At 30.6% G+C, this 14,635-nt stretch overlaps 3 protein-coding genes across 7 annotated transcripts in view; 1 reads left to right on the top strand and 2 right to left on the bottom strand.

Annotated features, from left to right (window-relative positions):
* Nucleotides 1-747: 747 nt before the first annotated feature.
* LOC122521093 (ATP-dependent Clp protease ATP-binding subunit clpX-like, mitochondrial) lies at nucleotides 748-3,839 on the bottom strand. 5 transcript variants are annotated; one of them, XM_043641530.1, is made up of 7 exons: nucleotides 3,753-3,839; nucleotides 2,920-3,070; nucleotides 2,638-2,844; nucleotides 2,395-2,546; nucleotides 2,125-2,311; nucleotides 1,081-1,982; nucleotides 748-1,006 (listed from the first exon to the last, which is right to left on the bottom strand). In XM_043641530.1, exons 2-7 carry the CDS (start codon nucleotides 2,987-2,989, stop codon nucleotides 752-754), a joined length of 1,773 nt encoding a protein of 590 aa, XP_043497465.1. In that variant the 5' UTR covers nucleotides 2,990-3,070; nucleotides 3,753-3,839; the 3' UTR covers nucleotides 748-751. The 5 variants fall into 5 exon arrangements, with proteins under 5 accessions (XP_043497465.1, XP_043497469.1, XP_043497467.1 ...); XM_043641534.1 differs by having other exon boundaries at nucleotides 2,137-2,311; XM_043641532.1 differs by lacking the exon at nucleotides 3,753-3,839 and adding an exon at nucleotides 3,675-3,745.
* Nucleotides 3,840-4,516: 677 nt separating this feature from the next.
* Nucleotides 4,517-6,096, top strand: LOC122521484 (serum response factor-binding protein 1-like). The gene is made up of 2 exons (XM_043642268.1): nucleotides 4,517-4,552; nucleotides 4,651-6,096. Exons 1-2 carry the CDS (start codon nucleotides 4,526-4,528, stop codon nucleotides 6,094-6,096), a joined length of 1,473 nt encoding a protein of 490 aa, XP_043498203.1. The 5' UTR covers nucleotides 4,517-4,525.
* Nucleotides 6,097-6,717: 621 nt separating this feature from the next.
* Nucleotides 6,718-14,635, bottom strand: part of LOC122521480 (elongation factor-like GTPase 1) — a 68,519-nt gene continuing 60,601 nt past the window's right edge. Inside the window, exons 4-5 of the mRNA XM_043642265.1 lie at nucleotides 12,212-12,399; nucleotides 6,718-7,230 (exon numbers count right to left, since the gene is read on the bottom strand). Of these exons, the coding sequence (XP_043498200.1) occupies nucleotides 7,042-7,230; nucleotides 12,212-12,399 (377 nt within the window). The 3' untranslated portion in view covers nucleotides 6,718-7,041. The remainder of the gene's footprint in view (nucleotides 7,231-12,211; nucleotides 12,400-14,635) is intronic.

Genomic DNA, 14,635 nt, shown 5'->3' with positions numbered 1-14,635 from the left:
TTTTATTTTTATAGAAATATTGTACTTTTTTTTGGAAAATTATTTTTTAAGTAGTATTTAATTTTTTTGTATCTTTACGCTAATTAATTTTTCAATACAATAACAATGTATTTTTTATTTCCGAATTTCGCAAAAAAAAAATATTGATGACTAAACAAATATGTGATAACTTAATATCGATTTATTGATTAGATTTCGTTAAAATAACAGGCGATGAATCTATAAGTTAATCTAAGATAGAATAAATAAATTTGGCAGAATTTAAGATGTTTCATAAAATGCATATGTACATCGATGTTTATGGAATGCTTCATCATCTGTTATAATATATTTCTCGGTATTCCGTATATGGAATATTACTTGCATCTAAAATCAAATTTAATGAATATTTGTGTCTAAATATAATTAAGCTCCAATTACATAGTCATCACATAAAATATTTTATCAATTTATTCCTTTTTTTGTGAAACTATTTTACAGTTAATTAAAATATAAATACTTCATTTTTTTTTTTTTATTTGTGTGTATGTTGTTTTTTTGTGTATGTGATTACTTTCAGTTAAGAGTACGTACATTATATCTTTTCTATCTAAAAATCATAGTGTTCTTTTATTATCTGGAAATTATTTGATTCATCAAATTTCCATTTAAATTTGTATAGTGAATTTATATCATTTAAATGTTTACAAGAGACAATACTAATATAGCATTAAAACAGCTATATGTTAGTCTCTTGTTTTTTAATTATTTGCTAGTTTTGTACATGTTGCGCTTGTTGTAATTCCTCTTCTGTTGCTTCACCTCTTCTTATGTATTGTGCCTTTTCTTGACCACGTACACATGCTTCTGTTATATGGACTGACATCACATCGCTTCCTGGTACATCAAACATAGGTTCTAAAAGTAGAGATTCCATTATGGCTCGTAAACCTCTTGCACCTGTTTTCTTTTCCATGGCTAATGCTGCTATAGCGCTCAAAGCATCGGTTGTAAATGTTAATTCCACCTGTAATGAGAGTTTATTTAGACTAAATTATGTTCAAATATGTATATAATTACATCAGAAATATCTATATTTACCTTATCCATAGAGAATAACATCTGATATTGAGGAACCATAGCATTTTTCGGTTCGGTGAGAATTTGAACTAACATATCTTTGTTTAAAGTGTGGAAAGGTACAAGTACTGGAAATCTTCCTACAAATTCAGGAATCATACCAAAGTCTATTAAATCTCGCGCTTCTACTTGTTGCAATAACAAATCTTTTTCTTCGTTGTCCGTTGCCGCGGAAGTTGACATATTGGCTACATCGGCGAGACTGGCAGCTCTTCTTCCTGGACTTTTCGATGGAGGTGTCGCACCAAAGCCCAAATATTTTTCAGTCTTGCGTCGGGCGATAAGTCTGTCTAAACCGTTGTAAGCACCAGATGCGACGAAAAGAATATTTGTTGTATCCACTTGCAACGTATCACCTCTAAGCTTTCTCGAACTGTTTCTTTCAGGTACATTGACAATAGTACCTTCTAGCATTTTTAACATTCCTTGCTGTACACCTTCACCTCCGACATCTCGTAACTGATGTATACCAGGAACAGCACCTATTTTATCAACTTCATCTAAAAATACAATACCCATTTGCGCTCTATCCACTATATAATTGGCATCTTGCAAAAGTTTAGCTATAACACTCTCTATATCTTCTCCGACGTATCCTGCTTGTGTCAGTGTGGTACAATCACAAATTGCAAAGGGTACATCTAAACATTGAGCTATTGTTTGCGCCAATAAAGTTTTTCCCGAACCAGTTGGTCCGAACAATAGAATATTACTTTTTTCTAACTTCAATTGATGTTGTTGACTGTCCAAAATGTCAGATCCAGGTGGAGACTGATTCGATCCTTTCTGTTGATCATTACTACCAGAAATATTTTGATATCCGACTCCTAATGAATTCCCGACGCTAGATATGTGCAATAAATCTAAAAAACAAAAGAAAAAAAAAGAAAAAGCCTTTCAATATTTGTCCAACAATTTTTTACATTAAATTATATTAAATGTGGGAGAATACAAATATTTTCTAAATTAAGACAATAATAAATTATAATAAGAGATATTATTTACGTGGTTTAAGACCTCTGTGAGTAAACGGATGATTCATTTCTTGCGAACCAACTGAACCAGAATTAGGTTGAACACTCTGTGCTGGTAAATTGTTATATATCCGTTTATAATGATTATATACAGCAACACTGAGTACCTTTTTAGCAAATTCTTGACCAATAACATGCTTATTCAGATATTCAAAGATCTGAAATTATTCATTGATAGTATTTGTATACTATATAATTAATAATAATATTTAGTTTTATATATTAAGAGATATTGTATCACTTTTTTAGGAGGCGGAGGTGGTTTTCTATAAAATCCATGTTTGGAATCCGTGTCAGGTCTCAACGCATCTTTCAAAGTTCTTTTCGAATCTACTTCGGACAATACTACAAAGAAGTGATGACATTTTTCGCACTTCACAAATCTCGTTGATGCTATTAAAGAAAATAAAAATATTGATGTTAATATTATTAATTATTTTTAAAAGTCAAAAGAAATAAAATAGATAAAAGTATTTGTACTTACACACAAAAGTTTCAACATGAGTACAAGGGTCTCCGCACTTTGGGCAAATAAGAGAATCTTTTTTACCATTATCTCCACCAGATCCTGATGCTCCGGATGTTGTACTACCACCACTTTTACTTGGTGGTACCGATTCGGTTGGAGCCTTAGCTAAGCTTGTACTTGTCGTAAGTGATCGAGTAGCAACAACTCTAACAATTTTGTGAACTAAACAACCGTCAAATTGAATAGTTAAATGTTATTAAATATTGGTATATGCATATTATTAGAAATCATACTCACAGTGGCTGCTGACATGATTGGAAGATGCTAAACGTCCAGCACTGATCAAACAACATCTTACACAACTCATTATTACAATCACTACTTGCAATGTTATATCTCCAAAATAAAATATGTATTATACAGTGTAAGCTCCTGTATAAATTGAGATCTACAAAAGTATAAGAACATTGTAAGTAATATTATATTCAAGTGATCAATATTAATGAAAATACAAATTAAACAATCATTAATTGCCTTTATTTTTAATCAACAGGGATAGATCATTTTTAGAGAAGATATTATTTTAATTTAACTAATAACCTACATATATGTGCAAAGTTAATTAACATCGTAATGATATTATTAATTATCTTACAAAAAGTGATCTAATGGCGAAGAGTTAATATTTGAAAAAGTGAACTGCGTAAATGACAATATATGGCAGTAGATGACAGAAACAAAAATAATACACTGCACGAATTTACACGTCAACAGAGACTACTAGTGATCTTATAGATCTTCACACGTATATAAATACGCTTATAGACGATAATATAACTTTCATCGGAGTAAAAAATAATTTTTAAATCTTTCGAACGATTTGACAAATGTCATTACGAACAATCGAAACTATCGATGAACGATCGATAATAAAGGTAAAAGCGTTTCAAAAATAAAATCATACAAATATCTGACACATCATGAACGCAGGACAAAACAGGCTAATGTCTTATGTAGAGAAAAAAAATACAGTTCAAGGTCAAAGATAATACCGCAAATCATCCAACCGCATTCCTAACGATGCTCGTTTGCAAATTTCTTTGTAAAACTTAATACATTACATAATTTACCTCTATCTTGAACAAAACAGTGCAAGATGTTGCGATGATAGTTTTTACCAACGTTTCTAGTTTTGTAAACATATACGAATGTATACGTATGATCGTTGACCAACGCGCTATCTACTGAACAACTTTATATGCAATTAATGTGCACGCTTAAATAAAATGCCCGAGTTATATTAATTTTTATCCTTTAACTTTACGTACTTTCCTTGCTAATTATCATAATGTGTCTATATCATTTAAAAAATATAGCTATAGATAAGATGTACTGTATATTATTTATTTAACAACACATTCTATTTTTTAATAAGCATTATACAAATATTTTACCTATACGCGTTGTTGTAAGATATCATATACGATGGTGCAAAATTACAACTAATTTCATCGTTTACTTTTTTTATTTCAATATTTTATTTAAAAAAACGTTACTCTGTTTGTTTATTATTTAAACAAGAAAATTTGATTGTAGATTCCTTTATTTGATAATTTAAATTAATTCCATCTAGCGGGTAAATAATGATATTAAATTCGTTATCCATTATTTGTTATTTTCAGTATTTTTATCGACAACAGTAATTTAAGTTTTTATTATCTGCCGTCAGGGGCGCTAAAGTGCATTCGTATTTTGCATGTTTCTTAACATTTATGAGTTTATAAGTTTGGTGCTGTTTTTTATTTATATATATAAATAAAATATATATTTATATATATATTAATAATACATTATTTAGTATTAAATATTATATACAATTTAAGAAGAAAAAAAAAGTTACACGATGGAAAAAATCGAAATTAATGACGAGGTAAAAGCTATAGTAACTTATTCAATAATTTAGAGGTTATGAGAGTTTGTTGAACTTTAACAAAGTAACAAGAACACGTGTTTGTATGTTTATTACAGATTGTTCGAATGCGAAAATTAGTAAAGCAGGCCAGGGTACGTGTAATTCATAAATTGACTAGAGAAGCCAAAACATTACGTGCAAAAAAAGGGACTGAGAAACAACTAGAAAAGAACAAGAAGAAAGCTGACAAATTGATCAACGAGATACACTTTTTGAAAAAGTTAAAAAATGATAATATTACCAAATTTGGCATTAGTAATAAAAAGAGTTTACAAGAAATTTTACAAAGTAAAAAGTCTAAGGTAAGTACTCGTATCATGGCTAGAATAACGGAACACAAGTTGTTGAAAAATGCCATAATTCAATTTCGCGACAAGTATCCTGATTATGAACAACATTTACAACCTGGAAAAAATAAATCTGCTAAGCAAAATAATAAATTTGATAAGCAAGATGAGAAGGAAATAACAGTGAAGAGAGAAACACTTAATAGTAGCGAAATCACTGAAAGTTTAGTAAAAAATGAATTAAATTCTGACAACCAAGATAGTGATGTAAAAACAGAAATAGAAGATAACAGTATAAAATCAGAAATAGAAGATAATAATGTAAAATCCGAAACGGAAGATAATAATGTTCTATCAGAAACAGAAACCGGAGATAACAATCTTTTTAAAGAAGAACAAAATTCAGAAGAGAAACATGATTCAGAAGCAGGAAGTATTCTCAACATAGAACCTACGATATCTGAAAAAATCGAACAAATAGATAGTAGGAAACATTTGAAAAGGAATAGAAAAGAAATAACTGAATCTATAAAAGAATACGATAATAATGATGACAAGAATATCAAAAAAGCACGAATAAAGGAAGAAATATCTAAGACAAATGAGAAAAAAGGAACAGTTAAAGTTATTAGTAAAGAGGCAACAGTTAAAAGGTTTGTAGACATTTTACAGGAAGAAAATTCGGAACAAAATTCGGAAGAAAATGATTCATTGAAGGTAAACGATAAGAAATTTTCTAAGAATAAGTTAAAATCTGAGAAGACAGTTGATCCATTTTTCATTAGCGGGGATGGTGATGAGTATCTTAGTTTGGCACCATCGAAAACGAAAGAAAATTTGTCGTTGGACGAAGATAATAACTTTTATAACAATAACAAATCTAAACAGTATAATAGTAATAAAAGAACATTCACGAACGATAGATTCTTTAGTAATGTAAAATCTTCTGAAGATATAAGAGGAAGAAGGAGAAGACAGGAAGAAAGTCGATACAATGACAATAATTTTAATAGGGATAAAAGTTTATTTAAAAAGCAAAAGAACAATAATGGGTCATCGTTCAGAGATACAAAAAATCATAATAAGAATGTCATCATGAATGCGAATTCAAATGAAAATGAAAATTTACATCCGTCTTGGGCGGCTAAGAAAAAACAACAAGAAATTTTAAAGCAAGGTTTCCAAGGGAAAAAAATTGTTTTCGATGACGAATAATTTATATCTAATTTATCATTGATATTTTTTAACAGACGTTGTAAATAAATTATTCTTATTCTTATACGATATAGAAAGAAGAGATTTCTTTTTAGTACAAATTTAAAAGAGAAATTTGAATGAATATAATGCTCTTATATGATATTATCACTTACACCAAATGAAAAGATTACGGAAATAGAACAACTAGACGTGACGGGAAATGAATAATTTTATAAGCTCATCACTTACTCCGCTTTGATCAGTGATTTTCTACGTCGGAAAGCGATTACGTTCGCCAGGACGGTTCAACATCATTTATTTCTTCGCTTAAGAACAATTTTCGTACGCATAATTGTATTCCATGATTAATTATTTATTTTCAAGAAAGAAGAAAAAAATAGATTCCTTGAAACGTTTTTCATGTTTTGTATATTTTTAAAAAATATTGTATCGTTTAAACTAATATATTCAGATACTAGTAATACTAAATACAAATGAATGCTATTAGTCGAGTAGTTCACACTGAACTTTTATTATAACATGTATGTACATATATATACATATATATATACACAATGGGATACATTTTTATTATTAAAAAAATCAATTCTAATTAAATCTAGATAAAAAAAATTGATTAAACTTTTATAATTAAGTTTATGTAAATGTCGAAAATATAAAATAAAATGTAAATTAACTAAAATACGCTTAAGACTGTCTTAATTTTATGATGTCATTTAAATAAATTTAGAAAATAATGAATTACGATTAATGATCGAAGGAAACGATGATCACGTATAATATGCGACTAATTTTTTTTTTTTTTTTTACAAATTACAATATTTAAAAAATTATAGTATATCAAGGGTGGGTGGGGGGGTGAGGACAGGAACAAAATTTAGCTCCTCTCATGAGTCCGATTTCGTAAAGGAGGGATAGGAATCAATCTATTAAATTTTCTTCTTATTTCTTTTTAGACAAAGTACGTTGTTTTTCTCCATGAGTAACCAATTGTGAATCAACTGGAAGACCTTTCCGACGTCTTACTGCGTCCATGTATTTTTTCGCGCGATTTTCACTGTCTGCTTTTTCGCCATAATGAAGATATTCTTCTTCCGTGGATGGTACCCAATATGGATCTTGTTCGATTACCTAGAACATAAGTAAATAACAACAAAAATTAGATTAAAAATATACAATCAAATATATTATTAATGTGTAGGATAATTCTAATGGTTAACGTTTACTAACATAAAAAGATCTTACAAAAAGAAAAAAGAAAAGAAAAGAAAAAGAAAAAACGAGGGAAATAATTTCAATTACTTATTAACATAGATTTATTTCTTATTATTTGGGCCCATTCTGAATAGGTCGATTAAATTTCTCGAAACACGTCGTCGGTTCTCGTTTTACAAGAAGAAGACGATGAAGAAGACCCTAAAAGGTAAGAAAGAAAGAAAACAAGGTAAAAAAGAAAACAAAATGTCGTCGTTCCATCCTAGCTGTTAACCGGACGTTAAGAAATTCCGTCACAGGGTATACCTATCCTTCGGTTATATACGAAGACGCACCAGGAAGAAGAGGAAGACCCGAGAGGAACGAAAAGATATATCCGTGGGACGTATTATTTCACAACACGACAACGCTTCTTCTTCATATATTCACAAGACAAGTTTGATTATTACCATTATCCCTTATTATTATTAATATAACAATGTGTCAGAGGTTTGTATAAAAAAGAGACACGATTGTTATTTTTCTGCCTCCTTTTTCTTTCTTCTTCTTCTTCTTCTTCTTGTTGCTTTTTTCGCAGAAAAGAAAACCCTACGGATGAAAATCATGCAGGTGATTTTATTTTTCGTTCTCTCTTTTTTTTGTTCCCTTTTGCACCCTTAGAGTTCCTTTTTACATATATTCTCTTTTTTTTTTATTCCACTTTTTACGGATACGTAGTTCGTCGTTTCTCTTTTTCTTTTTCTTCTTCTTCTTTTCTTCTTTTTTCCTTTCTTTCTTTCTTTCTTTCTTTCTTTCTTTCTTCTTTCCTTCCTTCCATCCCTTCTTCCTCCCTTTTTTCCTTGCTATATATATATACATCTCTTTCTCTTTCTCTTTCTCTTTTATTCGTATTGAAATTTATAAGATGCGGACACCTGGTGCGAACCGAAGCAAACGAGAAGGATAATCTATAGCCCGTGGAATCGAGTTCGAGGGAGTCCGCAAGAAAGGACTATAGTTTTCCTCTTTATACCAAACAACGAAAGATGGTAAAAGACGGACGACATGCTCGCGTCACCCAACAACAACAACAGATGGTAGATAGCACTTTTTGTTTCAAGCCAGATTTGTTTTCGTAGGTTTTCGGAATATTATGTTCTACAACCAACCAACCAACCAACCAACCAACTAACCAGCCAAACACTGCGACGTTGTTAAACCATCCTATCATTTATTTTCCTTCTCCCCTTTCTAGTGTATCCCAATAAAACAGTGTATGTACAGTGTATAGTCATCTCAGTTTTCCTGCGAAACGATACTTTTGATTGATTTCTCGCGTTACAAGTTAACAACGTGTATCTCAACAACCCTTTCTCACCCTCCTCTATTCCTGTTTTAACAAAATCCTTCAACGCTATCCTTCTTCTATGCAAAATAGTAACAATTGAGGGCTGACAAACGGGGTTTCTTTTTTATCCGATTTTAATCTTTCCTATATAATAATAATTGTAAAAAAGAAATAGCCATAGGAACGATGAAAAATACTTTTATACTTTTCGCCATATACTTTTATACTTTACAACACGATCCTTCTTCTTCTTCTTCTATGCAAAATAGTAACAATTGCGTAGCGGCGGCGGAGCGGAGGGGGGAGGGTCAGGGTCAGGGGATGAAAGAGATTATTTTTTGATCCGATTTTCTATAGAATAATGATTTAAAAAAGATATTGAACGGAACGACGGAAAATACTTTTATACTTATTTCTCACTTGTATTATACTTTTTCCTTCTTGTTCTCGATCTTTTCTCGTTAGGATTCATAGTGTTCGAATTTAAATGGTTTTTTTTATCCTTATATATATATATATATATAGTTCATTCGTTCGTTTCGTTTCGTTTCGTTCGTTTCGTTTCGACTAGTGGAGAAAAGTGTGTTCGGTGAAGAGAAAGATGATGGTAGGGATAGTTTCCTTCTCCTACCCAGCACAGCAGCAGCAGGGAGTCCGTAGAAAAAGAAATGACCATCCTCATCCTCCCCCTCCCCCCTCCTACCCTCTTCATCTTCCTCCTCCTCCTCTTCCTCCTCATCGTTCGGTTGTTTACCAGCAGCGGTTCTTCGCGGTAGCCGAGCAAAAGATGATGATGGTCGAGAGAGAGAGAGAAAGAGAGAAAGAGAGAGGAGCACTAACAGCAGCGCGCGTCCTGTATATACGATTTCCGGTTCTAACTATCGTCATTATTTCTTCAATTTCCGAACGGAAGTACTAATTTCACCGATTTAATCGCGCACCTTCTTTTTTCCTAAGCCCTCTCCCCCTCTTCGTCCCCACCCCTACCTGCCCTTTCTTTTTTGTTTTTTTTTTTTAACTACACTAACTAACTTGCGTGTTGTCCCCTTTCCACCCCACCCTCTCCCCTCTATGTGTATTTCTATTTCTTCTTTCGTTCGTTATTTTCTTGACACCACGTGTCAAAGATCATTCATCTTATTTATCTATCTAGCGTAGAAGAGAATTATTGTGTGTGTGTGTTGCCCCTTATTATTTCAATCCAATTAAATTTGAAGGAATAAAATTGTTTTCCTTTTTTTGTTCAATTTTTTTTTTAAATCGTCGTCGTAGAATAAAAATCTTGTCGTTTACAAGGTTACCTCCTTCATTAAATATGAAAGTTTAATGATGAAATATTAATTAGTATACGGTATAATAAGTAAATAATAGTAATAAGTATATATGAAAAATTGTATCGAGAACATATTATTCAAATAAATCTTTATTAGAAAAAAGTTAACGTTCTCGATCTGTCAAATTCATTTATTTTCTTTAATCATTAGGGTTAATCAAAAGTTCGTGAGATTTCTTTTGAAATTAATATTACCAATGTAAATTATACAAAAAAACAATCCGTTATGTATAATACAATTTATAATAAAATAAATTCAGGAACTTTTGGTTTTCACCCTAATATTATATAATAATCTCTTTATTTAACTCTAATCAAAATATTCTATCCGTGACAAAAAAAAAGTGTATATCCCATTTTATTAATCTAAGGAAACCAAAAAAAAAAAAAAGAAAAGAAAAAAGATAGTCGCAAATACGCGCGTTCACGAAACGCGGAGGGGAGCGTTTAAATAAAAAAAGGAAAAAAAAAAAAGATAGGTAAAAATAATAACCATAAATTGTATAAAATTTATAACCAAGAATGTATCATCGTATCTCGTGTAACGAAAAGTTAAAAAGAAAAGGAGATAAGTTTCCTTCTTCTTCTTCTTCTGCTTCTCTTCAGGGTCCACGAAACGGCGTCAAAAGATTTACCCTACGATCAACGATAATATAGCATCTTCTTGGAAAAAAAAAAATACTTAGCGTGTTTAATAATAAACGTTTGAATTTCGAAATAGCTATGATGGTTGTTGGTTGTTGGGAGCGGGGCGGAGGGGGGGAGACTTGACTTCTTTTGTAGGAAGAAGGCGTATTTTTTCTTTTTTTGTTCTTTTCAAGAAGATAAGCGAGCTAAGATATCTTCGAGGGGGGCCTCCCCCTTTCCTTTCCTTACCTCCCTCCCTCCCACCATAACAATTCTGTCCTATCAACTATCAAAGGTTTTATATGTCCCCTCGTAAAGGGCTGGTGGTGGTGGTGGTGGTGGTGGTTCTTCTTCGAGGTATAGTCCTTTCTTCTTCATTGTCATCCCGTCACCGGTCGATCGTCTTCATTGTATGCGGAATAATAGCACGCCAGGGGTTTGAAAGTTATACCGAAAAATTTCAACCGTAAGATGGAAAAAAAGATCCTGACACCCTCCCCTCATCCTCATCCTCATCCTCATCCTCATTCTGCTCTTACTTTCATCATCAAGGGTCTTTGGCTACTTTTCGACTTCGTTCGAACTAACCTCTAATGCTTTTCCTTTTTTCCTTCTTTCCTTTTCCCTTTTTTCTATCATCTTTTCATCTTATCCTTAGATTTTTATCGAGTAACAGAAAGATCTTCTGTTAGCAATTCTGACGAGATTAATGAGGACTATTTTTTCTCCCCCCTCCCCCCTGCGGCCTACATTTGTATATATCTGAGGTTTTAGATCATTATATAATACATTATTATTATTATTATTTTCTAGGCTTACTAAGAAATTTCATTGATCATTTTACATTTGAAATATATTCGCTACTGAAAAAGAATATAGTACGAGAGAATGAAAAGAAATATCTAAAAAGGAAATTTGGTCTCTCGAATATATGAGACGATTCTCGAGTGTTCTTTGTTACCTATACCACCTGTTAAATAAAAAGAGGGTTGAAACAAAGGTGACTATTGACTTTTTGATACTTTAGATTTAGGGTTCGAAGGACTGTTATGTAAAACGATATTGTTATTAGGGGATTTGTCTGGAATTCATAATTTTGTTTTCTTTTTCTTTCGTAATGTTCTTCTGTCAATTGATTAATATTTATCAAATTATTAATCGTATTGTTTGATAGATTTTTAAATACATATAATTTTTTTAATATTATTAATTTTAATTATAATTTTTTAATATTATAATATTAATATTTTTAAATATTTATAATTTTTTAATATAATAATAATTATATATTATATTATTATATTATAATATATATTTATATATATATATAAAAGTGTGTAATCTAATTTTAAAATTTTCTTTCAAAATTGTCACGAATTTTTCGTATACAATCGAATATTTATTTTCTAATTATTATCGGCAAACATGGGGGAAAAAAAACTGTCGACGAAAGATAAAAGTGTTTTATTAGGAAACTATAACGGCGAGGAAAAGCTTTTAAAATAATCTCGAACTTTGGTTTTATATATCTCTTAAGCGTATATATCTTTGGTTAGGCAGATCTGATCTACCTATTACTACCTTTACTAGGTTTATGGTGGTCATCTTACCTCCCAATGGCTAAAAACCAGCTGAGGACTCGCTAATCCGGACGTTTGTGTTCTTAGTTCCCTCGCAAGTTGAAAGCTTTCAGGAACAGGTAACGTTGCCAGAACACGAAATTGTCCACCGAAACCCAAAGTATTTTCAGCGGCTACAACACGACCTTGTCTTTTCCCAAATGCTGCGTACAATTTGCCTGGAAATAGAAAACAAACAAAACAAATCAAAAATTATTCGAAACGTTCGCGCGGTTTGGTATCAGTTTTTTTTTATCTATAAACTTACAATTAAATTCTATGATTCAATTTTTTCTCGTTTTAATTCATACGTTTCCAATAAAGTATTACAAATTTGATTTTTGTATCGAATTTATCGCGTACAAAATAATAATAATCGAAAAAATAAGGTAATAAAATTATTTATATATTTAATATTATTTTATTTAATTAATATTTAATCAAATATTATTTAATATTATTTAATAATCGAAATAACCCAATACAATTATATTAATATTTAATATTATTATTATTATTATTTTATACAATATACGTACAAAATAATAATAATCGAAAAAATAAGCTAATAAAATTATTTATATATTTAATCAAATATTATTTAATATTATTTAATAATCGAAATAAGCCAATAAAATTATATTAATATCTAATATTATTATTATTATTATTTTATTTAATTAATATTCGATTTGTTCTATAAATATTCGAGAAGAGAACAAATTTTCGAAGTTTGTAATAATAAATTTAAATTAATCGTAATATGTACGATAGGGGTAGATGGGTGGGGGTGTATATTTATTGTTAAACGATGAAGAATAGATAAAAATCGTTTTCATCTCGTTTCTCTTCTCATCTCATCTCGATAACGAAATAAGATGACGACGAGGGATCGATAGAAAATAATGATTCGAGGCACGTAGAATCGTTGCAAACGTTCGCGTTGGAAAACAACAACCAAGGAACGTTCTCATACATTATTTATTCGATATATATAGTATATACCTGCTACCTTTTCTCTTTCTCTCCCCCCCCTCCCGTCTGCTGTACCCCACTATTTCTCTCTCTCTCTCTGTTTCTCTCTTTTACTACCGACAACACGCTCGACATAATCTGTGATACGAATAACCGATGATGATTTCTCGGCTCCGGTTATATTAGGTATATTACACCGTGAGTTACATCGTAGAATTACAATAATTCGTTAAAACTCGTAACGAAGATTTTGTTATATGATATTACGTTGTTTCCGTAAACAATAGAGGGAATTTAAATTGAAAAGATAAATTATATTATTATTATAAAGGAGAAGTAGAGACGAGGATTATATTAGAAGTTTGAAAATATACATAACAGGATCGAAGAATTCTATATATATATTAACATTTACTTTACAATCTCTTATTCTATTTCACAAAACGTATTATCCGTTCTACAGTTTGCATCTACCATCATATAGCAATCGTTTTAATTTTATCGGAATATTATAACAATCTTGTGTAAATATTTTTAAATTGTTCTCTAATTATCTTTAATGTTTAATCATTATTTCGTTTAGCAATATTTTTTAAATTCAAGTAATTTCGAATATATATTAATTAACACTAAACGTACCGAGATTTAATATATATTTATTCGTATATAACATATATTTTATTAATGAGATTTTAGATAGTGTGAACAAATATATCTTATTTTATTTAAAAATGAATAATATACATTTTTTATGCGTTTTCACCGAATTTTTTACACAAATTACCTATAGATAATATATTATATATATATTAGATAATATAATATTATGTAATATAGTTATTTACAATATAATATTATATATAAATATACTTTAAATTTACATCTTTATAAATTACAGAACGCAATCATTTGACCGGTCTCTCTCATGATACGTTTAATATTAATTAATAAATAATATATTACAATATATAAATATATAAATTAAAACACTTAGAATTGTGGTATAATATTAACAACAAAAAATAACGTAAAAATAATTCATTTCAAATAAGTATTAAAACTCTTCGGTTATATCCGATTTAGTTAAAATAAATACTAGGACAAAAATGGATCACCGATCGTTGCCACGAAGCGTATCGTTTGGAGATTCGAGATCGACGGGTCTCCTCCCAAGGAGTTTCCGGTCGAGTCTCTCTCGAGGCACCTGCGCGCACCTGCCCTGTTTCATTCGTCCCTGGGAGCCCCGTTCTTCTACTCGGAAACACCCACCACCAATGCACAACCGTGTTTCTTACCTCCCTACCACCTTCGTCGATGATAATCTTTCTCTTTCTAATACCTTGATTTTAGAGAGACACAGTCGGAGGCCTGTTGCTATCATCATCATCATCATCATCAACAACAATAACAATAGCAACAACAACCACGACAAGTACGAGA

Source organism: Polistes fuscatus, unplaced genomic scaffold (genome assembly GCF_010416935.1).
Source record: "Polistes fuscatus isolate 324 unplaced genomic scaffold, CU_Pfus_HIC Scaffold4, whole genome shotgun sequence".
Lineage (NCBI taxonomy): Eukaryota > Metazoa > Arthropoda > Insecta > Hymenoptera > Vespidae > Polistes > Polistes fuscatus.
The sequence above is the reverse complement of the archived record's forward strand: the minus strand, read 5'-3'. Positions and strand labels throughout refer to the sequence as shown.

Bases quoted from the DNA above. Each gene is read 5' to 3' on its own strand.
- LOC122521093 (XM_043641530.1), bottom strand. From the start codon at position 2,989: ATGAGTTGTGTAAGATGTTGTTTGATCAGTGCTGGACGTTTAGCATCT. The intron at 2,547-2,637 runs GTAAGTACAAAT...TTTCTTTAATAG, and splicing joins TCATGTTGAAACTTTTGTGT to CATCAACGAGATTTGTGAAG. The intron at 2,312-2,394 runs GTGATACAATAT...GAATAATTTCAG, and splicing joins CACCTCCGCCTCCTAAAAAA to ATCTTTGAATATCTGAATAA.
- LOC122521484 (XM_043642268.1), top strand. From the start codon at position 4,526: ATGGAAAAAATCGAAATTAATGACGAG. The intron at 4,553-4,650 runs GTAAAAGCTATA...TGTTTATTACAG, and splicing joins AAATCGAAATTAATGACGAG to ATTGTTCGAATGCGAAAATT.